At 44.7% G+C, this 27,484-nt stretch overlaps 1 protein-coding gene across 1 annotated transcript in view; it reads right to left on the reverse strand.

Moving 5' to 3' along the window:
* Positions 1 to 26,936, reverse strand: part of LOC106751910 (matrix metalloproteinase-2) — a 74,341-nt gene extending 47,405 nt beyond the window's left edge. Inside the window, exons 1-2 of the mRNA XM_014633176.1 lie at positions 26,840 to 26,936; positions 25,330 to 25,499 (exon numbers count right to left, since the gene is read on the reverse strand). Coding sequence (XP_014488662.1) covers positions 25,330 to 25,499; positions 26,840 to 26,929 — 260 coding nt within the window. The 5' untranslated portion in view covers positions 26,930 to 26,936. The remainder of the gene's footprint in view (positions 1 to 25,329; positions 25,500 to 26,839) is intronic.
* Between the last annotated feature and the right edge of the window lie 548 nt (positions 26,937 to 27,484).

The raw sequence follows: 27,484 nt of genomic DNA on the forward strand, positions 1-27,484 counted from the left end.
TGTAATCGAACGTTTCGGTGGTCGGGAAAAATTCGATTTTGCCGTTTTTCCATCGCGCGAGAAAACGCGACGGTCCGAAAATCACGTCTGAATAGGATACAATTGCAGTTTAATAAATAACATAATCTGCGCCGTCTTGTCATTATGTGCACGAATCAATGAATAACCGGCCGATAGTTCGGAAGTTACCAATCGAGCGTGTGTGTGAGAAAGAGATGAGTGAATTTGAAATCGGCAATAATTTCCTTGGCAATTAAGCCAAGGGATTCTCCATTAGCAGCGACAGTCCGCGAGCACGTAACGCAACGTTGACTCCACGCTGTTACCGTCTTGCGAGAGAGAGAGAGAGAGAGAGAGAGAGAGAGAGAGAGAGAGAGAGCCCGCCTTCAATTGCATAATCGAATATATCGGCGCGCGATTGGCAGGCTGACTGGATTATCGTTACGTTCGCGTTGCGTAATCGGGGATGGTAGGTACGTTCTCGTCATTCGTCGCTCGGATACGACAACTCCTGAAATTAATTAGGACATCTTCCGCTTGTCATTCGCACTAAGCCGCATAATTTTATACATTTCCTTTATTCCGACCAAATCAAATGTGGAATCGAGAGAGCCGGACGGATTGAAATGAAATTCGAGTCGGAGAAATTGCGCATCGTCGGACTAATTTTGCGCAGTCCGTGCGTTATTGCGGCGATTAAATTGAGAGTCTCCTCCAAGACGCGATGTGGAATGCGTGTCTCCGACGGCCTGCAAATTGATGGCAATTGTTCCCCGCGAGCGTCGCCCGCGGAATACCGTCTCCTCCTGCTGTACGACCAGCTAACCTTCCCCCTGAGCGTGCGACACTAAGTGAGTATTGCATAACGCACCGGCCAAGGAGGACAATTTACATTAATGCAAACTCCGTCTTTATTACAGCGGTCCGATTTGGGCGCGTCAATCTTTCGCTGAAATTGAAAGACGTGCAATAACTCACCGCCTTTTCGATACTGTTCAGAAATATATTCGAGACCGTTACACGAGCGAGATTTGCTTAAGCGGGATTGACGGACGGAATTGTTTTCGCGAAGTTAACGGAATTGCGCGCGGGAATGCCTTTGAGAGAATCAGTCGCGGCGACGGCATGCAAAGTCCACCGTTTTACTGCAGCCGCGGTGGTCACGGCCGCCTAAGCTTCTCGGTGGGAAAAGCGGTCAGGAATGAAATGAATTTTTCCATAAAATAAAGTTCTCTCGGCAGCACAAAGTGCATGCACGATCGGGCGTTAGAAATAATTCGAAAAATCGTGAAAGAGGCGAAAACGCGCGCTCGAATGACCATTGAATTCCTATCTCTTTCTCGCTCGAACAGATGCGCGCGTTTCGAGGAGAAACGCGCCACGCCACTTGACTCCACTTGGCGTATCTCTCTCTCTCTCTCTCTCTACGTCTCCTCTAATTCCGTCGCTCTCTCATCTTTGTGCGGTGAATAAATGTGCTGTCCCTCTCTTCTCACGTTTAACGTTAATCTCCGCGGGCTAAGCCGCAAAAATTCTCCTCGGTAGGTTCGTCATTTCGAGCGGATGACACGACGAGAAAGAGAGACGAAGTAATTGGAAGCTATCTCCCTCCTTCCAATTTCGCCGTTCAAGCAGCCGCATTTAACAACACGTGTTTGTCTCCCTGCACGTAGTTAGCGACACGAGGAGTCATTCCTTATATCTGATTACCGCGCTGAAGCGAAATTTCAATCGATCGACCGTCCGGACGATTTCACTTGTTTCTCGATCGTGTTGACCAGACGTCCCCCGAGTTGTCAATCGTCGTTGAGCTTGTTGTACCGATCGATCGGCCTTCGATCGGATGTTTCCGCCAATTTATGTGCGAGCATGTGACTTCTCGGGTCAATCGACGGATGTCTACGCAGCTGTCCACAACGGACGAATCAGCGCGCCTCGAGGAGCGCGGTTGAGAAATCGCTCGTCGAAAATCGCCGGCGAATTGATTGTTAGCCTTCTCCTCGCGATGTGTGATGATTTAACGGCGGATTAACAGCGCCGTATATTTATTATCAATGCGTGCCCATTATTACGAATTGTTATACAAGTTGTGGCCATAAATTACTTTGATTAACGAGGCTGTTTATTGGTTTGTGTAAAAACGAGGCTAATTATATCGTTCATCATCGCAGCGCGTAAATAGAACGCGTTTCTGCGGTCGGACAGCTGCGCGAGAGCGTTCGTGATTAATCGAACTCCTGCAAAAGGGAGCGATTAGGAGTGCCTAATATTTACGAGTCTCAGAGAGCTCGAGAACGACGATTTCTGACACGTGAATCGCGATTAACCTTTCGAGCAATTCCGTCGAACGTCATAATCGATTCGCGACTTACAACAAGACAATCAGGCCAGAAATCGACGGCCCGATTTTAACGTCACTTCGTTGAGAACTCAATATCGCATGTAATTTTTATTCTTTCTTTTTAAAGTACATACCTTCGATCTCCCCTTAATTGTACGTTTGGCTGTGCGCGCGAACCGTCGTCAGCGATTAATCCGATCCGACGGAAGTGTCGAATTGCGCGAAACCGCGGTGGAGAACGGCAATTCTTCTATACACACGCCTCGGAACGTGATTCCGGTCCGCTTCTCGTCTTCAACCCGACTCTTTATTTAAATACGAAAGAAACATTTCAATATTGGACTTCCGACCCGGAATTAATCGTGACCCGGCCAAGGGAAGATAAGACGACTGATAAGAGTCTCTTTTATCGAGCAAACGTGACCGTCCATCCCGCCCTGTGACTCTCAACCTCGCGATCTTATCGCCAAGGATTTGAATAACGTAAGAGCACGCCGCCAGACGCCTCGAGAAACATCTCGCTGCCAGACGAGATTTTTCCAATTACAGAGAGATTCAATTCGAGCGTTCCATAAAGTATATATAATAATGATAAAATTTTCAATCGCTGATTCATCTTACCGTTAAGAAAGGCAAAAAATCAAGTCAAGCTTCGGTGACAAAATCGTTCCAAAAAATATTGTATCCACTGAACAAATTACGCGCAACAAATTGGCGCAACGTAACGAAATAGTAATCAACTGATGACTCTGTATAATAATTTGTTCAACGGACTGACAAAATTTTGTTCGTTCGTTAAAGAAAATTCCGTCAATTCCGTCTTTATTCTCAGTACATTTTTATATGCATGCGTGATATTATTATTAAACTGTCGTGCTGTAAGTTGAATTGAAACTTAAGCTAAGAAAACAGCACGCCATTCGACGGGGAGATAGATGTTGATTTCACCGCGAAACTCTTCCTCGTCGTCCATTTGTCTTCAAGTTGATAGTGCCGACGGGCACGACCTCGTTCGCTCACTCAAAAAGGTTGTGATGACCACTAGGGCCTGATACGTAGGCAAGCATCACACCCAGGTTGAGTGAGTCCGCGCGATCGCCATTTACTTCGCTCCTCCTCATCTTCGTCACGTAACGGTTCTCTTATTTTCTCATCTCGCCGGGGCGTATGACGAGAATATGTACGCTTTCTCGCTCTCAGGATCTCGCCGTTTCCGATGTCGCGACGGGAAAAGCGACGTCGCATTATCCTCCGTCGAATCTCCGTAGACGATATATGGCAATCGAGACACCTGGAGTTCGCGCTTGCTCCAAAATCCTCAACTCGCAATTATCAATTTGAGCGAAACTTTTTCTCACTATGCAATAATTAATTATCGGCGGCGAAGAATGGAATTATTTCAAGACCGAAAATGATCGAATGTTGTGGATGAAACTGCGAAGACAATGGCGGGAAAGACGGCGAAGATCGAACTTCACGGGGATGATCGATCGGTTTCTTCTTTTCCTCGATAATTAGTCGCTTCGGGTATACTCGGAAAATTGGGCGACGCGCTGGCGTCCGCTGATAATAATGTTCGCCATGATCAGTTAAAGGGGAGAAGATGGGGACATCCTTCCCCTCTCGTCGGTACTTATCTTTCGGAGATATCGATAAATTAAATCTCTCCGGTGTTACTTTAGAAGGGATTACGCGCGCGTGAAGCCATGTTTAACTTTCGAAATAAAAATTTTGCATTATATATAGAGTGAATAGGGCGTATCTGTTCTCAAAGTCGATTATAGGAAAATCCGCGCCTGGAGTAGTCAGGAAGATCAGGGAGGTGAGGATCATCAGCCGCGAAGAAGCGCATAATGCACTGGGAGCACATCCCGTAAAAGAGGTCGATCCATATTTGTCCTTTAGGTATGCTAATTTAAACGACGATAGTCGGGCGACAAGGAGGAAAACGGGCTGCTAAGTGGCGTTGTTATAGAAGGGCACCACCTGGGACGGGCGCAAATAGACGAGATTATGCGTACAAAGGAATATCTAATAGTCGAATATTTCCGCGGCTTTTGTCGAGCCAGCCAGCCAAACGAGAGTGAGCTTGCAGAATTTGTTGCTTTCCCGCGCTGGTTGTGCCGCCGCCTTCTGAGAAACGCCCGTTATATTTCCGGCTTGCAATGACACGATCCGTAACACTGACATTCTGTATGGCCTATATAGACTAATAAAAACTTATAGTACTGACATTTTTTTATTCTTCTCCCTTTAATTCCACAGATTGAATTTTAATGCTACACAGAAAAAAGTCAATTTTAAGCAAGGGAAAATAATGTAATCTTCTAAGAAGATTATAATATTTTTGCTCATATATGAGAATATCTATTCTTGATTTAAGACCATGTACCTTCAATTTTGATGCTAAAGCGGAAGATCAGGATGAAAAAGTAGAATTGAGCCTATTTTGCTATCTTAGCTCCTAGTTGTCAAATTAACTTTCGACTCGTGAAGTTCGGGGAAAAAGTTTCATCCGCGACTAAAGGGATAAGGGCTTCGACGCGGCTAATGTTACGAGCATCGAAGCTCATCGATAGGAAGCCCGTATGGTCGCGTAAACCCTCCAAGTGAGCGGGATGGTATCGGCTTTCGTGCCCGACTCGGTGCCCTTTCTTCCCGACCGAAATGCTTTCTCGTCGATGAGACGAAATACGAAACCCCCGTTGGTGGGAACGGGGTGAGAGAGAGGGAGTCCTCATGAGTGATTTTTCGCGAACAAACAAAAAAATTTACGCGGAAGCACAAACGCGCGAGAGACTATTGCATGCGACATAATAAATTGAATAACGTCGCGTTAAGGAGTCATGTTTTGACATTATAATGATACGTTTATGCGTTATTATGCTCGCGCCACCGTTGTGATTTACAGACTATCATCAGCGGTGGCGCGGTTCATTCCAACAATTTGCAAATTAACGTGATACGTGCCAAAATAGAAATGAACACTGGCTTTTTTTCGTTTATTATTTCTCCCGCGATATCGATTGCGTGTTGTATCCGTTATCCCCCGAAGAAGAAACGCTCACGATACGCTCTCGTTTGCGATTTATGGAAATATTCGACATTTAAATAAATAGAAATGCGCTGCTGTTTCGTCATATTTCAGAAATACGAGTCGCGCGGAATTATTCATACTGTTCGCCCGAAAAAAAGAGGGATGAAAGAAAGAAAATTTTCGTGAAAGGGAGAGAATTCCGTGAAAGTCCCATAATTGCGGCGGCCGGATAAATCGCGGCAAAAACGACGCGCTCAAACGTAATTCATCCGCGATAAAAAATGAACTCAGCTCAGTACGTATATCATATCCCTGGGCCATTATTCCGACCGAAGGAATAAGGAGGGGATATTTTCGGCCGGCTCGAAGCAAGTTTTGCTCGCGCAAAGGTGAAATTCACGGGTTCGAGACGGTTGTTCCAAGTCGAGGAGCGTGACGCAACCGCCATCGACGTAGAAGAGTTTAACGACCGCCGCGTAATTAACGTAATGCCCGTTAAAGGGCGCGCCAGCCTTGGGACGCTATTAGAAGGTATTGCGTATGCGCGAGGAATGAATCGAAATGGCGGAGAGAGAAAAGGACCGAAAAAATGCGATCTTTTTTTTCTCCGGCGAAAAAATCCCACCCCAACGCGGGCGCGCCGATAATTCTCCCAGATGCGTTTTAACGATTTACCGGCGAGCCGATGGATTGCACGATTAGTTTTCTCGGTGGTAGCCGAATAATTTCTCGTAGCGGTGACGAATTAATTACGCGTCTAAATCGTAACCTCGGGGCAGACGCCGTGATATTACAATATTGCGGAAACGTAATCCGGGCTTAATGCTCGTGCACAATGCGCGAATCGCTTATAAACCCGCGGAAGGCTCTTTGTCAAGTAACGTGTATTGCGTTTCGCGTGCTGCAGATGGCTAGCCGAGCGCGCGGCCAACGTTATTGTAACCGGAAATTGTCTCTCTGAAATTATATGCCCATCCGCCGCGGGAGAACATAAATCCCACTGTGCGAGGAAAAAGGGAGAAAGAAAGGCAGGGAAAAGCGCGTCGCTGAGAAGACTATTACGCGTTTTATAACGAGTATTAGACAGTCGGCGATAATGGTCAGTGTGTTTCGCGCGAAACACGTACTTACGTCGTTCTCTTGCTTTTATTACTACATACCGACAAACGAAATCGCGCCGATAGATTTTCCACCGACGAACACGTTTTGATTTAAAACATTCGTACATAGCGATTATGTCATATGAAATTCGACGGTTTTGCACAACGTTCAGGACACGCGTGTAATTGCACGATTGCATCGTCGACTCGGTGAAGCCAGTTTTGTTTTTCGCGCCCCCGTTCTTCTCCGATTTATTCTCGGGGGGAAGAAAGGGACATCCGTTTAATGAACTTTGCGCCAACTTCTCCGCTGGAAAACACCAAGTATCCGAGTACTCGGTCGAATAATCAACGGTACTTAAAAGGGCGTTATGGCGCCATAAATTGGATAATCCGCCGTGACGCTCGGGGCAATTTATTTACGATGGGACTTTGTAATTTTCTCTCTTCTTTCTTCTTTCTCCCCCCCCCCTTTTTTTCCGCCACGATGGCCGAACTTCCGGCTTCGTAAACTTCGTAAGGAGATTCGCGCTAAACGAATTAAGAAGAGACGAGATAAGGTCAGCAGCCTGTTCGTACAGGACGTTTCAAAGGGGATAACACCGGCTCGAGAACGGACGTTAGCAGCTCTCTCGTTGGATAATTTATCACGCCGTCCATCCATTTTCATTAAGGCCAAACAAATTTTCCCATACCGACGCAGAATTTTGCCGGTTCCCTCAACGCGAGTGAAATTCGTCTCCCTCTTTCCCTCGCGTTGAGCTACATGCCGGAATCGAGTCGTAATACACAGCCGTAATGAAAAAAGGTCTCGCGACGGATCAATGCGTATCTACAGCGGAGAAAGCGTCGTGAGCGAGGACGGATGCATCGGTGACAATATCGAGTAAAGGAGAAAAGTCGCGACGACAATTGAATGTCGAGGGACTTTTCCTCGATCGGGTCGAAAGAGAGTCGATGACTGTTTTACACTCCGCCTACACTACGGGCACTTCATGCGGTGCACCGAAATTTCGATGGAACGAGATTTCTCTCTTCTTGTTTTTTTGTTCCTCTCTTATCGCGAGGATACGTGCGCGCCGGCCGGGAAAATGTTATCGACTAGCCCGCCGTAATATTCATCGGGGCTTTGCGTTTCTCTGGCCACGTTCGCCTGACACCGTCCTACATAACGCCGGATGGAACGTTATACCGCTTTGTAAAATCAAGAGAGAAGTGTAGTAATGATACACTTTATCGGGCGAAACTCTCGCTGACCACGATAAAGTTTTTCGTAACGAGATCGAAAGCAGCAAGGAAGACATCCACAGCGATGAAACGCTTCTCGGCGCGGGTTTTTATGCTCGGGGACGGAAGGCTCCGCGAAGTTTAAGAGCAGTTCACAAGAGCGGTCGCCATCAATAATTTCGGTTTGTAACGCGCATCTTTATCACGGACGGAACTTCGCAAGAACGCTCACCGAAATAATATTAATATTTTTATCAGCCTCCGAGAAAACATCGTCGCAACTCGGCGGTTTCGAAGTCCCTTCGAGTAAGTCTAACATAGACTTTCGGTATACACCCGCGAGAGGAATAATTCAACGAGCGCATGATTAATACGAAAATCGTCTCTCCGAGACGAGGTAATTAAGGAAGTCCATTTGAAATTGCGCGAGGGGAAGGAAAATTCTCGTTACAGAGCGAAAAGTAGCGTATTAATTTCAAGAAATATCGTATATTCACTTTTTCGATGCGGAGAGAAAGCGAAAGGAAAATCTCGGAAGAGAATAAAGTTCACGAAATCTCGTTCGACGGTAAGTTTTTTCGTATCACTGTTCGACATAATTGAATCGTGAGTCTCACAAAGCGGCGAGAGCACGGGGTTTAATGGACGAACGGTTCTCGCTTTAAGCTCTGAAAGCGCGTAGGGGAGCGGCGAAAGGCGTCCAAATTGATGGGTACACGACGTCGATGGCGACGATGACGAGCAACCCCGGCGCGATTCAAGAGGTGCAACATGACGGACGAGAGAAAGAGGGTCGGCCGCAGCGTGTCTCGAAGGCGCGCAATAACCGACGACTAAATTAAATTGAAAGCCCTCTTTCCCCCGTAGGCTTTCAAGTAATTAGGTCGTCCGCCCGCAAGGAGACACCTCTCGCTCTCTGAGGTATTATGTCACGATAAGGATTGCACTTTGCGCCAGGGTTGCGAATCCGCCCGACAGTTCAAGATAGACACGGATTAATTAACCGCTCCGCCAGAAGTGTACTTTGCGGAGCTACGAATAAAGGAAGTCCGCGATGGAGGGGCAACACCGATCGTTGTTAACATCGAACGACACGATGAGATCCTGCCCGGGGGAGAACAATCGCGAGAACGACGTCTTTCTAACGCATAATAAAACGGCGATCCTCCTTACGAGCGCGACGCGTTTGTGTGAAAGAGGAATGTTCGCGAACGCATCGTGTAAAATTGCGTGTTGCCACCACGGTCGACTAATTTTCATCGTGCAAAATTTCTGATCCCTCGAATTCGCGCGCTCTCTCTCTCTCTCTCTCTCTATCGCGAGCGGAAAAAGAGAGAGATCGCGCTTACCGAAAGATGAACCATCTATCCCGCGGCTATTAAATAATAACGAGCGTTTCCTCTTTCGAAAACATTAACACGGATCAGCGCGCGTCTCACGCGGGCTTAACGAGTCACTCCGCTTCCGAATTGCCTTAATAAAACAATTAGCCGCGCCGTGAAAATGCGTACGTTAACACACGCGTTCGTTCCGAGCGGGAAAAAAGTGAGAGAAAGCGCACCGGCTATCGTGCCCCGGGTTTTGTTCGGATCTCATTTACATCGTTATTTAAATCGTCGAGGGAACGGCGATAAACAGGAAATAACGACAAATGTAAAGAGAATCTCGCACGATAAATATCGCGAAAGAGAAAGTTACATCGGTAAGAGACACACGTTCGGAAAAGCTCGAAAGCACACATTGTAACGCGACACGATTTCGAGGGTTAAACGATTTCAGCCCGATGATAGCAAGTTTCGCCGTGGATTCCAACGAGTGAGCGACGGAAAAAAAGGAGGATCGATGGCCGTCCTGTTTTCGCGCGTTTTATCTCCGAGCGCGAATTATCCGTCGCGGAAAAATATCGTGTGGAAAATAGCGATCGTGTTGCCGGCGCAATTAACCATTCGGCAGTCGTTGATATCGCAAATACGGCCGGATAAGTTATGAACGCGGAAACTGTGTTTCGAAAAGCTTTTTTTTTTATAAACACTTGTAATATAGCTGATTCGTCGGTGCGCGCAAGTGCGTCTATGCGTGAGAATAAAATGAATAAAACAAAATTGATCACATGATTAATCAACGGCCTAATAAATGAAATATCTATCGTTATTGCGCCCAATAAAATGACGAGTGATAAATTAGCGCGCGATTAATATCCGAATTACGATAAAAATGCGACGCCGAAGGAAGGGGGATCGTGTTTGCCTTAATGAAACAATTATACAGGGAACCTGCGAATGATTAAAAGCGCTATTTACTTGTGATTTTGCGTAATATTACAGTCCTCGCAATTCCCTCCCGGCGAATCGATTTCTAATTTGTTTGCGCCATCAGATAGCCATTATAATTCCGCTTCCCGTTTTGCAACTGATTTTAATAGCGGCATTATTAAAAGCGTTTCGCCTTGCACGCGGAATACAATCGGAAAACCGAGCGATTTAATGGGCTCGAGACGAATAAACTCGCCTCGGGGAGACAACAACCGCCCTCCCTCCCCATCAATCAGGTAGGATTTCGCGATCGTTCCAAACTTCTTATGCACGCGATTTTCGTTTATCCTCGCGACAGACAAGAAACAATTGCGACTGATAATCCGAAAGTGGTATAAAATGCGCGTTGTTAAACAAGTTCTACTCGACGAAGCATTTGATTATCGTGATAAAGAAATTTTGCATTCTCTATCCCGATTGCTCAATTAAATGCTACTCTATCCGTCGGCTTTCGAACGCAGCCCTGCTGTACCTTGCGTAATATTTCGCTCGCATAAATACGAAATTATATTCCCTCTGTTGAACGCGAATACTTCAAGTACTTTGTTCAGCGGGGAACCGAAGGCGCTCCTTTGAGATCGAGACGAGTTCTCTTTCCGCAGCGAAAAAAAAATGCTGGTCGACGAACGAGATTGTCGGACGGACTGACGATCCTGGACGAGCGCTAGGTTGGCGTTTTCGCCAGAATGAATGTATCCATGAAAGGATATTGCGTACGAGTGCGCTTTTAAATTAAGCTCCTTCGAGTCGTGTTTATATTTAATCGACATGCCGGCATTTTTTGGATCTTCCACCGGCGCAATGTCAAACAGACTCGAGAAGGAAAGCGAATCGGAGAGTGAGTTCCTGATTAAAATTACCGTATTCAAACGATTTGCTCGAATAAACGTCCCCAACAATCAAACAATTCTATGTGATGTTATCGTTAACCTAAAATAACATTCCCCGATTCTACCCTTCGGATGGCGCTCGGTGGTATACTTGGAGCAGTAAATAGCCGGTAACAAAACCCCTCCCTTCTTTATCTATATCCTCTCTTTAACCTTCACTACCTTTCTAGCGATAGATAATCCTTGGAGAGAGCTTCATCTCGATACTGTTCTTCTCTCTTTTCCGTCTGTTTTGTGGAATTACCGAGCCAACGTAGACTGGAGTCAGCGATATTCGAGAGCAAATACGAGTTTTAATGGAATCTCAACTTGAATCTGATTTCCGTTCGTCTTGGCGACGCGATAAAAACCCCGGCTGAGTCCCAGCGCGATCGAAATTCGTCGTAGAATAGAGAATATAAGATATTGATATACAGGTCGACGCACAACTGCTGTATGAAACGCGAAAAGAGACTAAGGCCGGTATTCATAGTCGGATCTTACATTTAAGACCGTCCTAAGTTCAACACTTCCAACGAAATAACAGCGTCTTAAGATAAACTTGAGACAGTTTTAAATAGAAGATTTAATAAATACCGGCCTAAAACTTGAAATACGTGTGTATCGGATCATAAATAATCGATTACTTCGAATGCTTCAGAATGCCTCTCACGCGAGAAATATATAAAGTCAAATAAAATAATAATAATGGAGTAAACGGGCTGCCTCATTAAGGAAGACGGTGAAAATGATGTAATGAATCACAAGCCCCGTAAACGCAGTCCTCATATTCCGAGCGAGATGAATGCCGTTGCGAGAAATTGCCCGAGGTATCAACGATTCGCCCCAATTTTTCCCGACGATTACCCCGAAACTACGACCGGAGCGAATTCAGACCAGGCGCGTCATTTTGTCTTCTATTCATTAATTTGTCGCCTTTTACGACGACGACGATGACGAGATAATAAGTGAGTTCTCTCGCGGGGTAGGTTGACTGCCGTGCGGCAGGAAAAATACAGGTTTTTCCGTTGGTGAGTGGCACTCGACGCTTTTCATCTCGTGGTCTCTCTGAAGACGATACCGTTGCCTCGTATAACGAAGGGTAGGAGAGAAGCGGATGCGAGAGGCGCTCTACGAAATTATTAATTGTACACGCACTCTGACCTCGGTAATTCTGAGATGTAATTATACGAATTTGAAATAAGCCAACATGCAGGAAGCGAGCAGTTTCGAGAGGTACTCTCGGTCCAACGAACGAATTACTTAGTTACGCAAGCATCGCTAATTCGCGCATCGATCGTAATTACCTCGCCGGAGGAGCGAGATATTGCTCGGCTATTTGGCGACGATAACCGCTATCTCCGCAAATACACCGCACAAACAGACCGTCGAAGCCGCGCCGAAAGGTGCTCCGGATTATTAAGTTGTGCCAGGCGACGTCAACAAATCCGCCGCAAAATGGAAATATTGGAGGCGAAATAATAAACAAGATACAACGAGGTAACGTCTCTCACCCTGCGACAACTTGAATAGAGATGAAACGTGTCGAGTAAGGACGAACCGTTTCGCCGAAGATGGTAAATTGAAACGAATAGGATTGTGTGTTTTTTGTTGAACGAAATAAAACCTTCGTTCGGCTCCAAGATTAATTTCTCTGCGTGTTGCAAAATACGTCGCGAATACGGACGCTGTATTGAGATTTATGCGATGGGACAATGTGTGCGACGCTGTGCCGAACGAGGAGGAATGCGATTGCAAACCGGCGGCGTTAATTGCGTTAGTATGTGCCGAACGTCGTCGATTTCGCTTCTTGCGTCACGAAGGTAATCGACGAATCATGCTAAATCGCGTACGAGACAGAGAGAAGGTCGCGTGAGTCTTGGTGATGATCATTTCCGTCACTAACGATTGATAAACAATTCATGATGGCGGTAATTAATCATAATTATCAGTAACGGTGATAATAATAAATTAGCATCGCAAATCATGATTACAATCTAATCCACGTGCAATATTTGCCGTCGCGTTTGATTTTTTTTTTTATAGAAAATTCTGTCTGTTACTAATAGAGAAAACGTACGACGACGATATTCCCGGTAAACTCTGCAGGAAAATATTCCAGCGAGTGTTCTATTCAGAGCGAGGGCCACTTTGTCACGCGATTGCATTCCTCGCCCGCGTGTAGGAAAACAGAGCGGAAAATTCGCGCGATAAGAAACGGTCGTGGCATAACGGAAATACAAGTCCGGTGATAATGTAGTCGCCCTCGTGGAAACAGCCTTGCCCTTAAAACTTTAACACACGTGACGCCTGTTTGTTAAGTCACGGCAGTCGTAAAGACTATGGTCGCTCATACCGTGGATAATTAAATTAAGCCACGAGATTTTTATCTCCGTCGTGCTTGAATATTTTTTGAATATTAAAAAGATCGCGCACGATCTGGCGAGAAATGGCGTTCACTCATTCATCCCGACATCCTCGTGAATTTTCCGAGGGAAAGGAGGGATCTCAAAGCCGGAATTTTTCCCAGGAATCCACGCGGCTTCTTGCCGACGCGACTTGTCTTTCTCTGCAAGAGTCCTGCTTAAAAGGACGACGATGCCCGGTTGACTCTCACAAAGCGAACCGGAGGAAAGGGAGGGACTGAGAAAATATGTCTCGCGAAACATTTCTGGAACTATCGGCCGTTTCTCGTCCCACGAATACCCTCGATCCTCCCCTCGCGATTGCGACGCGTTCGATTTATTTTACGCTAAGAGAACTGCGTCGCCATGGTATGTAGTTTTAATTAGAACTCGCAATTCTAATTAAAAGCCCCGATGAATTTCCAACATTTCCGGACATGTCGTCCGACGTTACGTCTAAGGGTGCGCATACACTTGGCGAACAAACTTTCGTTGTTACATTTATGAATAGAACCTAATAAATTCTTGTTCATGAGGTGGCTTATTTTAAAGGAAGCGCGTTTATACATCACATATTCGTTGTTTGTTCGCTAGATGTATATACACGTTGGAAATAACAATATTACTTAGATTAGGCGTTTTAAACGTTGGTTCGGCGAGGATCGTTCGTTTCGATCGATAATTTTCTGCTTACCGTCGGATATTGTTCTCGTCGCCACCCGGGTTTCATATTTACGAGCATTCGTCGTTCGGGCCGCTTTCCGTTAAAAGCCGTGATCGAATTTAAGCGAGGGTGGCCGTGAAACGCGAACCGTGTCGCTTATGCGCAGAACCGAGAGTCACGCGCGACCACATATCGTGAGACGCGTATAATAAATAATAATAATATTCTACGACCGTTAAAGGAAGCGGGATGCTCTCATTTTCAGTACTGTCGAGAGAAGACCTGAACTACATATTATCTCTCTTTTTTTTTCTCCCTCTCTCTCTCTCGTTAGAATAGATATCTTATCTCCCAAAACACACCGCGGTTTCCTCCAGATTCCCCACACGGTAAATCTCTCAAATTTGATTTACGGTCAGTATTATGCCAGCCAGAAAGCGCGTTTATATATTTTGTAAAACGTTATCTCGAAATGCGCGATTAATTTTCTACGGCAGGGAAAACCAGTTCACACTTGAACAATAATTTTCTACGACATAATCACGTACGCGGTGATGCAAGCGATATACTTTATTACAAAAGTTTCCCTGCAGCTCTTGTAATTTAATTGAGAGAGTATAGTAGCGAACCCTCAACGGGTAGTACACGGTATGATCGATAGTTCGCATTCGATGACGAAATAAATCATTCATACTGATAAGAATTAAATTAACGGTAAATCAGAGAGGCTCACTTACTTGTTCAGTCATCGGGAGAGCGAATCGTTACGCGAAGAAAAAGCGAGTGGCTCACTAAATTTGCGGTGGTACGAGACGTAATGTTCGATCTCGCCGAGGATAATATTTTCTTAGCTGACGATAGTTCGTCCTCTGCGTGCAGTTCCAGGAGCATGCGACGAATGCAACGCACGCGATACGAAACGCGCCGAGGTACTGAGCCGAAAGCGGAACGCGAGGCCTGGTCACTCCAGAGCAACGCCGACGCTCCTCCAGCCGGTGGGAGAGAAGGGAGGGGAAATAGACGCGCATGCGTCGCGATTGCATTGCGGAATTAAATGACCGGATAGTTGGCAAGGATCCTTGTTCTTGAATCCCCGCCCCCGGATATAATCAGGGATGCTGCGAAAATCACCCCGACCGTTCTAAGGAAGCAACTTTACGCGACTTAGTAATTTTATTCTAATAATTTCAACTATGCGTAATATTAGAGCGCGTAAGTAGGTTATATAAGCCGATTCATATTGTGTCAGAGATTGCATAATTCGCGAGCGTCGATTTGGTGGAAAAGCGATGAAAGTAAATTCTTCCCTCCCTTGCGGCAAAGTCGCCGATAATCGAAATCGTCGGGGAGCGTTCTCGCGAGGAATTTTGCAGCCCTCTTCGCGATTCCCTTCCGATTATATTTCTCTCTGGAAGCCAATTCCCTCCCCATGGACGAGAGAAATAAAATGAACTTTCGTATAATTACATCCGTCGCGTCTCAGAAATCTCCTAATGCGATTTGCAACGCGGGCTCCTCCGACGATTGGGCCCTGATGAAATTCACAAGAACTCGATAATTCGCTCGCCGATAATCTATCGAAATCGAGGAATTTCGCGCCAAGTCGGATCGCGTCGTTTCCTCTCGCGCTCTGCACCGGACAAAGGTGCGTTTTTCTTTTTTTTTCGGGACAAGGGGAGCCATTGTTTCGCGACACCCGTTGTATACCCGAGAGAACGAGGGGGCGTTGTTCCGACTATAGGTGATAATTGTCCCTTATCGAGGAGGGGAGAGAACGTCGCTCCGACCATGTGCGCGCAATTTAAAAGTCAGCGCTAGGCTAACGCACACCTTTAGCCATTCACCGACCATCCCCTTTTCGCGTACGCCCTCTCAGACGCGCTGCGGCGTGCCGTTAATGGACCAGCGCGAAATTTCTCGCGCGAACTTAATCGTTTATTTCGCTAGGGACGTGAGTTCAATCTCAAAATGCGCCTCGCCCAGAAATAGTGTCTACCGAAGCGTCAAGCGCTTTCACGTTAGTAATATATTTTTATTTTTATATTCTATAATATATTATTTTTATTTTATATCATTTAGGGGAAAGTTGCTAAAATCGTACTATTTAAGGTGTTATTATTAAACTTTTTTAAAATGTTTTCAAAACGTTTATATCACACAGAAAGCGCAATGCAATTTGTTCAAGTTTCGATTGCATATTTCATTGTTCAGTTATTTTACTACTAGACCGCGCTTATATTAAATATTGCAGAAGAAAAAACGTACGATTTAGGTGCAGAGAAAAAAATTAGTCTTAAATCAAGGATAGACATTTTTATACGTAAACAAAAATATTCTAATCTTCTTAAAAGATTTTTAGTCTTTACAAATATTACTTGAATTCAACGCAAGGCTAAAAATCTAAGAATATTATAATATTCTTGCTTGTACATGTAGAAATATTTACTTTGATTGAAGACTGACTCTTTTCTGTGAGCGTATTAGATAACTCTCCCCTGTGTTCCACATGTATAATTAATTATACAAATTATATACAACATTAAATAGATCTAGTTATCTGTAAAATTACGCAAAACCATAGCGAAATATTTCGGTGAAATACGTTTCTTCTCGCACCTGTTCTCATCACTTACGAAAAGATCATCAATAAGAGGCGACGGTTTCCCGCGCGACAATTTCATATCTTCCCACCGAAAAACAAAAAAAAAGAAAATGGAAGATGCACGGTTGAAAGGCACTGAGCCGAGGTGTGTCGAACTAATGCGGCGACGTAGCCTTGCGCGACGTCGTAGCCGTAATGCATATTCGCTGCATCTGGTCTCATTTACAGCGTCGCATTGTGATTACACGCCATACAGGTGTTCCTAATGGGTGACACCGGGCAAACTCGAGGCCCGAAATTACTGTCTGTTCCTTCCAGTCGATACATCACGCTGACGCGTGTAATCGAGGACTGTCGTCGTCTCTGTTACCTCTCGCATCGGCTAAAATCGATATTTCGCTACTTCGTTCGCTCGTCTAGGAAAAGAGACCAGATCGAGCGACGTTAAAATTCTGCAAAAAGTGGGACGGCACTCGGTGATTTGTTCAAAGATAAAATGTATTATTTTTTACGCCAACTTTCAACAGTCGAGTGTTTGAAATGCATTCACAGGAGGAAGTACTTTTTATTCCTCCTCTTTCTTCCTATAAGAGATGTAGCCCGAATTGTAATTAATTATCATCGTCGGAGATAGTGCAATTTCCGATTCGTCGCGCTAATTACATGACCATAGATCGAAGTTATGCATCCTCGACATTATCTCAAGCTTCCTTTACTCTGGCTTAGATCGCGTGTCAAGCGCGATAGACAGCCATTGTTCGGTATCTAGATTCTGTATCGCACTCCGTTCCACAAAATGCATCCGAATCTTTTCACTCAGCGTCGTGATATCACCGCTACTATCGTTATTCTAGTTCAGCGGAAATTCCTTCGGAATACATCCTGAATTAGTCGAGAAAAAAACAAATTATCCGAAATATAATTCGGCTGCTGGTCCGGATAACCGACATGTTCGGCCGCGCTCTCAATTACTCGTTTAATTATCCACTCGAGCGAGCAAATGCGTTGACGTGCTATTTTTAGAAACGGACAGAGTGACAACTCTGTTGTTCAATATTCGATACATTTCTATCGCGTTTCACAATCGCGGATGTTACAGGAGAATTTTTCTCTCGGAAAATCGTCGCGGGAAAAAGAAGGGAAAAAGAAAGCAAATATTTCAACGCGTGCGTTTAACGGTGCAGCTTCGATGTTGTTAAACGCGATGCGTCATTCGAAAGGCGGATGCCGCGATGCTGAGTCGCTAAGGGTGGCGATACCGCCGGTGATAAATAACAGGCCGAAAGCGAGATGATAAACCGGTATCGTCGCTAAACACGACTTCTAGTCCGCGCGGTCCAACGAGATATCGAGCAGCCGCTGACAGCTGCAAGCCGTTGTGAATATTATTACGTTGAAAATAGATAGGAGAGGATACTTCCTCTCAGCTAAATACCGATTGAACAATCAAACGTGTATGATATCCCTTTCGAAACGAAAAAAGAACACCACAGACACATTGAACGAAGCAAAATGCTTTTTGTTTTTTCGAAAAATACAAAAGTAAACACGGTGAAGATTTAAATAAAAAAGAATTTCAAGCGTGCGATGCTCTTCTAAAATAATACACTACATCGCAGCTGCGAACCACTGTGCTCTTTGTGTGTAAAAGGGAGAAGCGGAGAGCCGACAGACCGCCGCCACGCCGCGCTGTGCCGGTTCTCGTCTGTCGCGTTGAACTGATACGAAACACATGTGGCGAAACATGCGCCCGTTGCGTCGTTCTCATACGCCCCTTCGTCGTCCTCTTTTTCCGCGACGATAATTTTTCGCCACGAGACGCTCTATTCCGTCCCTCCTTCTTCCCTTTTTCGCCACGCACCACGCTGTTGTTAACCCTCTCGTCGCAATTTTCACGTTGTTTTTCCCCCCTCAAATAAGCGCGATAATATTTTGACGTTCGGTTGTCCCTTTCGAAACACTACGTTCGTGTAAAAGCTTCTGCGAATATTCAGTTAACCTTGCATACCGCACCACAATTACCACCGGAAGATCGATTAATCATAACGGGTTATTCCGGTTGAATTTATTTCCAATCGAGGTATCAAATTTTCATCGGCCGCCCGTTGACATTTCGTCGGGAAACAGCAACGTATAATCCCCCGTCCGAGTGGATTTATTGCAACTGTCGGCTTTTAATGCCGTCTTTATTTTCCAACCCCCTTTCTCTCTGTCGTTATACAATTAGCAGCACTTGATTGCCAGTGTGTTCGTCAAATATAAAATTCGGCGCTGTCTCTTAATTTAATTCCTCCTGAATGAGAGGCACACATATTGCAACACGTGGTGACTTTTGTCGCATCGTATCGCCGCGATGCATTCTACGAGATCTAGTATAACAATATATATATTCGCGCAGATATGAAATTTTTCATCCGGTTTTTATTCCCATGCAACGCTTCTCACAACTGGAGCGCTGGTTGTCCGAAAAATGTCGCGGTACTTAATCAAAATTCATAAAACTATACGGAACGTTCATGCGTTGATTAAAGTCTTCCTCTCGCGAGAAACTGCATAGGAGGCGTATTACTGATAAGCGTCATCCACGCAGGAAGAACATTTCCCGACATCCTGCGCGAGGTCATGCAGTGGGTTTAATAAATCATCCTTCTCAGGAGCGACGGCGACACCAAACAACGAAAGGAAAAGAAGAAGGGAGAAGGAAAACTTATCGCATCGCACTGTCGTCTTCCACCGCGGATAAATAGTCTCTCTTGACCGACACCATTCTCCTTTTAATGAAAGAAATTACCTGCGGGTGAAACCCCTCGATATGACTGACTCACCACCGTGACCGTGGGCGAGATTTCTCAAATTTCTCAAATCACGTAAATCGTACGATTTGCAAAGGATCAACAAGGCGAGCGAGGAATAAATCTAAATTAAGCTGCCGTTTCGTTTATCTCTCGCGTTAAGGAGCTCGTCCTTCTTCCCAGGGAATTTGTAAAAATCACGTTAAACCGACTCGGCTTAATTGAGCCGTCGTCGTCCTCCTCGTGGACGGTCGTTCGACGAAACGCGCGTAAAAGATCATTGAGAACGAGAGACGGACGGAGGTGAGAAAGAGGATCGAGGGTTGCGCAACGCAAGCGCGGATAACGCAAACAAGCCGGAAGACAATGGAACACCATGACGTCGAGCGACGCGTTCGAGATCGCCGACGAACAATGGCGGCCAATCACGTGTCGCGCGATCGAGAGAAACGATCCACTTCTCGCGTCAGGACTCTGAGGACTTCCCGCCAGGACGAGGCTTAATTGTTAGAAACAATGGGGATTATTGAGTCCTCCTTCTCTGCGAATGGTCCCCTTTCAGACCGGAGGTCCCACGCATCCCTTGGCATGCGCAACGGCCGTTACATAATGGTTTAATTAATTATCGTGCCGGGCCACATCGCACGAGGGTCGATTTGGACGGAAGAAAATATTTTTATCTTTACATATAAACAATAAGATCGTATTCTCGTAACGATAACACATCAGTGTATAATTGTAGTTGACATCACCAAGTCGGGAAAGGTGAGGAAATGTTGTCAACGTTGTACCCGAAAAGAAATTTGGTACATCTGATATTGTATAAAGTCCTAGTGGTAGGTGAGCGCAATACGGTAAACCTAATCATGTGCCGACAAAAATTGAAGAACTTCGTAAGTTCGTTATAATATTTAGGTACATATTACGACCTTATAGTGGATTATCTTAATGTATTATTTTATCAAGTTTTACTGATTACGCTCTTTTCGGGATCTTACTCACTTTACTTACTATGACTTGCACGATCGCTTTCTAATACAGACGTTTTCTAACAAGCCTAGTATATAGTACGTTAATAAACTTTATTTTTATCATTTTTAAAATATTTGTTGTTTTTACATAATTAAAATCGAAAATCGTCCGATTCTAACAATATTTGTGCTTCAATTTATATTCTGTAAGTATTTTTTTACTATTTTAGCATTCCTTATTCTTTACAAATCTAATTATAATCTTTTCCGTTACCTGAGATAAAACGTGGCAGAGATTAATAATGCAATCTGATGAGAAAATTGTGTGTTTAAAGTCCTAATTATCCTTTCCTAAGACCCGATAATATAACCTTAGATAGACCCGACAATCAGTTAATCTGAGCTGGACTATAAATTTCTAGTCGGGCAATTCTAGTATTACCGGATGAATATCGACAAAAAGAATCTATATAACTTCAACAACGGCGTTTTCTACGAAAATTTTCCGCGTCGGATTGAGAAACATGATTCGATGGATTATTAGAGTAACTTCTTCGGTTAACGAACCGACTGACCGGCGGATGCGATGCTCGGGATCCGAATTATTGGGTCTCGGCTGTTTCTGCTGTGCCATAATCTATTTTCCGGCGCGAGTGGCCATTGATGACGATTATCCGGTCATTGCGGCGCAATGATGGGGAATAAATTAAGCCCCTAAATTCGACGAGTTTCAGCGAATGCCCGAGGAGATTGAATTTTCGAAATAAAAAGAAGAAAGCGGACGAGGTGAATTGATTCAGCCGTTTTTCGTAATTAGTCGTAACGGTACCTTCGTTTAAGGAACGATCGTAAATTCGCGAAATAACTCGTAGGCCCCACAAAATTCTAAGTCCGCTTACGACGGGCTCCGTAGTCTCCTCGCTGAATCCGCGCTCCCGTAAAACGGGAAATACGACAGTTTCGTCCAAAAACTCTGTATTCCGGGTGAATATACTGCGATTGTTCGTCACGAAGTCAAGTCAATTAGCGCAGTTACTCCCTCGTCCCGCTTTATTTTCTCCGTGACTTTTTAATTACCGCGAGACAAAGAAGTTCCTGGGGAAAATGTTCTCGCCTGCGCAGATAAAAAAAAAATAAAAAGAGAAGAAAAAGAGAGACAGAGAAGGAGAGTATGTGCATTTGAAACAGCGCAAAGGCAGAACTCTCCGAAGTGGCCCGCTCCTTCATTTAACTAATAGGCGCGCGTCCTTAATTGGTGTCTAATTTTAGTTTAGGAAAAATCGACTCGCGGAAACCGGCAGAGGAAAAATTAGCGTTTAAATTAAGCAAGGAATTCCGGAGGATTTTACGCGGTGAAAAATCTATCGCGACGATGTGTGAGTGCACGCGTGCATAAGCTGTTCGGCGGATGAAAATATGATTAGACGGATGGATTTTTAAATTAAATAATTTGCTGTGTATCGTTCGTAAAATTTAATGAAAAACGCTTTTCTTTTTTTTCATTTTGACGCGGCGAATGTCGCGCGAGACGATAATATTGCGCATATTATGAGACGGGAATGAACAATTAACGACGAGATTTATGTGGCGATTACTCGGCCCTATTTTCTTGACGAACAAATTGAATAGCCGTTAGCTGGACGGCGGCCAACTGGCACATTCTCTCATCGCGAAAAACGGGCTTTGTGGCAAGAAACGAGACGACACACGAAGGCAGGCAGGAAAACTGCAGTTTTACCGTAAACGAATCTATTGTTCGGTAAGCTCGGCAACAAAGTGCAAATCGCCCGTGTGCCTTCGCAATTCTAGGTATCCCGGTCTGCCCACGTTATCCTCGAGATGCAAATCCAATATCTCGCGATATTTTTCATCGCACAGGAATGTCACGAACGAGAAGAGACAAAAGTTTTCTCGAATTTCTCTTATAACCTATCCTATATTTTGATCGTAATGCAAAAGCTCCCTTTAAATTTTGAAACAGTGTCATTCGATCAACGAGGACAAAAATTCTGCGTCATACATGTTCGAAATGACGTAATAGCAGCGTCATTCATTCATACATGGCGCGATGTCTACTAAAAGCCTGTCTGTAAAATTGTAAATCGTCGTCCGGCGTTATGAAACGACATGCATGTATCCTTAAGCGTTTACCGCGGTATTTTTGTGTTAACCGCGCCGTATTGCTCTGGCCGCGAATCTCGACAACATTCGCGCAAAAATTCCCTCGTACGAATTCCCGATTCAATTTGCACTCTCGAGGAGGGACGGGCTGAAACCCCGTAACGTACATGGCGCTCCGAATTTCGTCGTGTTCGTGTAAAACGTGCGAAAACGTTTCGCCCGCGGGCGGCGAATAGAACGAGCTGTCGTTTCAGCGTAACGCGCGTAATATTTCAAGCGCACAAAATGATACGGAGCTTTTTGTCATAAGCCGCGTGCTCGCGACGGAAGTAAGTTAATACGATGCGGCGGAGAGGCTGCAGACTCCATTCCAGGAAGATGAAAAGAGAAACGTCATAAAACTCCGAATATATATCGACAATAATAACATTTTCTCTGGTATCCTTAATTTGTCCGTGGGAAAAGAAACATTATAATTTTAAGAGAGAAATGGAGGAAATAAAATTGTTCTCTGTTACACGCGACCATTTCTGTCCCTGAATCCAACGGTGCGAATTTTTCAACAAGCCCGACGTTAAATATTCCATCAAGAAAAAACCGGCCGTTGCTCTTTTTCCCAATCTCTCTTGTAAAAGAACTCGCCGAGGAGCGATTCACGCCAACTTCTTTAATCTCTCGTTCGCGGAGATGTTCCGAAACTAACGTATCCAAGTATCGTCCACGTCATCTCTCGGCGCCTTCCCTCATGCATTCAAGTCGAAGTTTCACGTTCGATATTGGAGGAGCTAAATCGAGAGAAAGAGAAAAGGAAAGAAAGGAAGGAAGAGAGAAAGAATGCAAAAACCGGGTCAATCTTCTTTGACCTCTTTGTAAAGAGCAGCCAGCTTTTTCGCCGTTCGGTGGGTATATACGACGATCCTAAAATTTCCTCCCTCCCGAAAAAAGTTCGACTGAATTATTCGATAAGATTTATTTTTGCACGGCGCCAGAACGATAATGGGCTTCGCTCTAATTATTTCGGTGGTAAAGGGTAGAAAAGACTCTTCCTTTTAGGAAGCAGATTACTGTATCCGGAAAACGAGCTGGTTTTTACGCGGCAATAATTCGCGCGACATTCCTTCGGTACTCCAGCAACGTTTTGATAACTATGGTGAAAACATTCCCCGCTAAATTCACAAAGACAACGAATCAGCTAGCTCTTCGAAGCTGAAAAGGATCGCTCAAAGCGTAGAAACCGTCGTTGGGAGGATCCTGCTTCCGCGGATGGTGCGCGTTCAGCTGTCTCGTAAACAGTCCTTAAGCCAATACCGGTGTTTGCAAAGAAGCAAATACAAGCTATCGTCACGCGGATATACTCCGCAAGCTTCTTTTCACCCATTTGACACATCCCGCATAATGCTATCTGTCTTCAGAATTCAAGCGTTTCTCCGAAGAGAAAATTTCTCCGAGGAGATCCACTTAAAAATGTTTTTTTCAGATAAATTTTGCGCTAACGGAATACAAGATATATCCCCGAAAGGAAAGACGAGCTCTTGTGCAAGGAAGAGTTCACGGAGGAACCTACGTCCGAAGGAAACATCAGGACAACGTTACTTCGCTCCGTGAGGAAAATTAGCGCAAGTGCCATCGCCGCTAATTTCTCATCCTCGCTCTCGCCATTAAGTCGAGGTGCCCGCTTCTTCCGCGAATTATGCGAAAATATAATCTCAATAGTTAGCCGTTTGAAACTCGCGAGCACACATAGTTCCCAGAGGGAACAAACGAACCGAAGAGCAGGGCGCGTGAAAAATCCGTCGAATACGGACAAAGGGGTGACCGGCCGAATTTCGCAGAATTCACACAGCGCGATCAGCGAGTAACGAAGTTAATCGCTCGACCGGCTCGTCGTCCGTGTCGTCGATGCACTTTGATTCGTCCCGACGTGGATTTTACCCGCGAAAATTACAGGCCCGCTTTTCGACCTTCGGTCAGACCAACTTGTTAAGGCAGCTAATTAACGAACGTGCGCTAATATCATCGGATGCATCGTGGAAAAAAGAATTTTCTACTCCTTCGATTCTTCTTTAATTTTATATTTCCTTAGTATGCGATGGGATTTTCAAAAAATCCGCCTCGAAAAACATGTATTAATGGAGAGAAATTGCGTCGTGAATTAACAACTGACGAGAGGAAAGGAACTTCTTTATAATGCGATTAATTATGAATCAATAATACCATGCATATATCGATTATTTTCTAGAGGGTGCCACATGATGCGCCAGAATAGCGCCGATATTGCAGCAGTTCTCCGTATCAACGTGACGGCTTCAGGCGTTCCCTGCGGTACCGGCGCGCTCCCGCCAGCAGAAACCTGCTTTACCGCTGACATTTGCACGATCGTCGTTAATCTTTCGATAAAAGAAATGTAAAAGCACGAGGGAAGTAAATTTAAATCGCGGGAATAAATTCGAATTTTGCTCAATAATTAAGATATCATCTCTGAGCACGTAATTTATCGCGAGGCGAACGCACGTTAAGAGGTGCTGTCCATTAAGAATTGAAAGTACGAGCTTTTAAGATTCGAGGGGACCAAGAGGAGCGCGCCGTCGTTTTTCATCGTTTTCGCGGGGGGAAGATTCGCCAGTAGCTGGCTGGGGACCAACAATGTCAATGGCATTTCCGAGCAGTTTAGCGGCGAGGCGAGGCCTCGACACGAGGAAGCACGCAATTAAGAGGCCAGACATCCTGTTCAGAGCGACCAACAGGTACGTGCGGATGAGTTATCGTCGCGTCGAGGAAGGAGGAGGATATATTATTATTATTATCGGTACGCGATAATTTGGACGTCTTCGGGCATATTCGTCAGTATCATAAATCGAAAAATGTTGCAACTTTTGAGATGTACTCACCTCCAGGTGAGATTCCGATGCGACCACTGCTGCCCGTGAATGGTGAAACGCTTGTGTCTCGTCCTCCCGAATCTAGGATCCGGCTGATCTGGTAGTCCGCATCTCCTCGCCTTCATTAGTTTCTGCGTCGCCTCATCGATCTCGCCCGTCACGGGGATACCGCCGAATTTCTGGTAACAGCATGATTTACCTAAGGTGACGCAAACTCTTTATCTGTTGTAAAGTTATGAATCAAATCTTATTACAACCCAAGACAGATATGTTATTCCCTGTAGAATTTTATATAGAAGATTATTTTCTATGGTGACGATCTTGATGAAATTCGACGACTGCAAAGTATCTCGTTGCACAAAAACGCGACGTTTGAGAGTAGCTTTTGCAGTCGTGTTCCTTTTTCCCGCTCGAGAGCGGATAAACGCTATCGAGCATTCGAACGTGTCCAGAATCTGACAAACACGTTTACCGCCTCCCGATAAAACCATCTTTTCCGAAAACAAACTGGCTGAACCCTAGATTACAAGGCGATGTGATCTGCCAGGGAAGATGCAGCGAGGAGAAAGACCACCACTCGCGCGATGAAGATTTACATGAGAATCGGGCGCGTAGGTTAGACGCGTGTCTACCGGAAAGGACGGAATCCCTCGAGACCCATTTTTTCCATTTCCGCGGAGAATCGATCAATCGTATTTTCAAGGCGACAAACACGTCCTTTCTCGCGGAAAAATTCATTCGACTCGCCGTAACGAGCAATTTACCCCGGAGCCAATTGTAGTTGCCAGATTTTCGATACTGACGCAGTACCAATAACTAATATTGGCTAACTCAATTGTTAAGAATCATTATTGAGCGTACACGAACGCGTGTATACAATGTAAATGAATCTAATGTTGAGATATTCAACACTATGTAACCTTTTTTGGGGGGAGGTCATCATCATTTAAACTTGACCGTTGTAATGTCGAATAGTGGAAATCATATATCACCGCTGAATGAGAGAATCAATCTATTTCTATTGTTATCTATCTAAATTTATCGCATTCAGACCGAATCTAATGTCTGATAATTGCCTAAATGGGTAACTTTTTCTCACAATAATCATTATTGTTGGGCCAATCGAAAAGATCAATAAGCGGATTACATCGTCACGCATAAAAATGTTGGTTTTCAAAATCATACTGCGTAATTAGAACATTAATTCGCTACTTGTGATTTAATTTAACCGAATGACAGATTCTTAACACATTAAGGGTGGGAGTCGTAGTACTACGATTTATCTCGACTGCGGCTTAAAGGCGGGAGTCGTAGTAATACGATTTAGCTCGACTGCGGCTTAAAGGCGGGAGTTGTAGTAATACGATTTAGCTCGACTGTACCTTAAAGTTTTTATGATCACACAAAATATCGCCCGCTCTAGGCGCTCTACTTTCGTCGAGATCGCCCACCGTTAATGTGTTAAGCGAAGTTTGACCATCGTTTGCTTTTTTTAAGTCTATCAATTCTATATGGGTACCTGCAGATTTTTTATGGCATCCCTGAGTTGATCCTCTGTCCGTAGATTGCCCGTCTCCACGTCGGTCTGCGGCAAGTAGCCGAACTTCATGAGATAATTTTGCTGCAACACAAAATGCAAGAAAACATAGTGAAAAGAACTAAAATTAAGTATCGTTTAAACCGAATAAGGAAGCGGCCGAAATGCGGTTCCTCAAAACACGATAAAAGAATCTCACGTAGACGCTAACGAACTGAAAGTCGTGTTTTAATCCGTATATCGCTGTGTATATCGACACAATGAGAGTTTAGCCATAGAGATATAAGAATAAAGGGAACAAGGGATATATGCTACCTGTAAGTGGAAGTGATAGAGGTCAAGAGAGAGATGGATGCCGAGTGTCCTATCTGTCTCTTTCTAGTCGAGCGCTGTGATTGGTTGTTACAATGAGCCGCCAAGACGACCACGCGACGTCAGGAGGGGAGAAAACAGACTAAAATTTCGTTTTGTAAATATGCGTGTAGAATTAAAATTCGTTAAATATTCGAACGTTAACAAAATAATAATTGGACGCGATTTGTTTAAAAATGAGGCATTGTTTGAAATGCAAGGCGGAGTCTTATCCTGGATGTAACCGCAGTTTTCACTCGTAAGAAAGTACAAATA

Source organism: Dinoponera quadriceps, unplaced genomic scaffold (genome assembly GCF_001313825.1).
Source record: "Dinoponera quadriceps isolate SergipeBrazil2010 unplaced genomic scaffold, ASM131382v1 scaffold22, whole genome shotgun sequence".
Taxonomy (NCBI): Eukaryota; Metazoa; Arthropoda; class Insecta; order Hymenoptera; family Formicidae; genus Dinoponera; species Dinoponera quadriceps.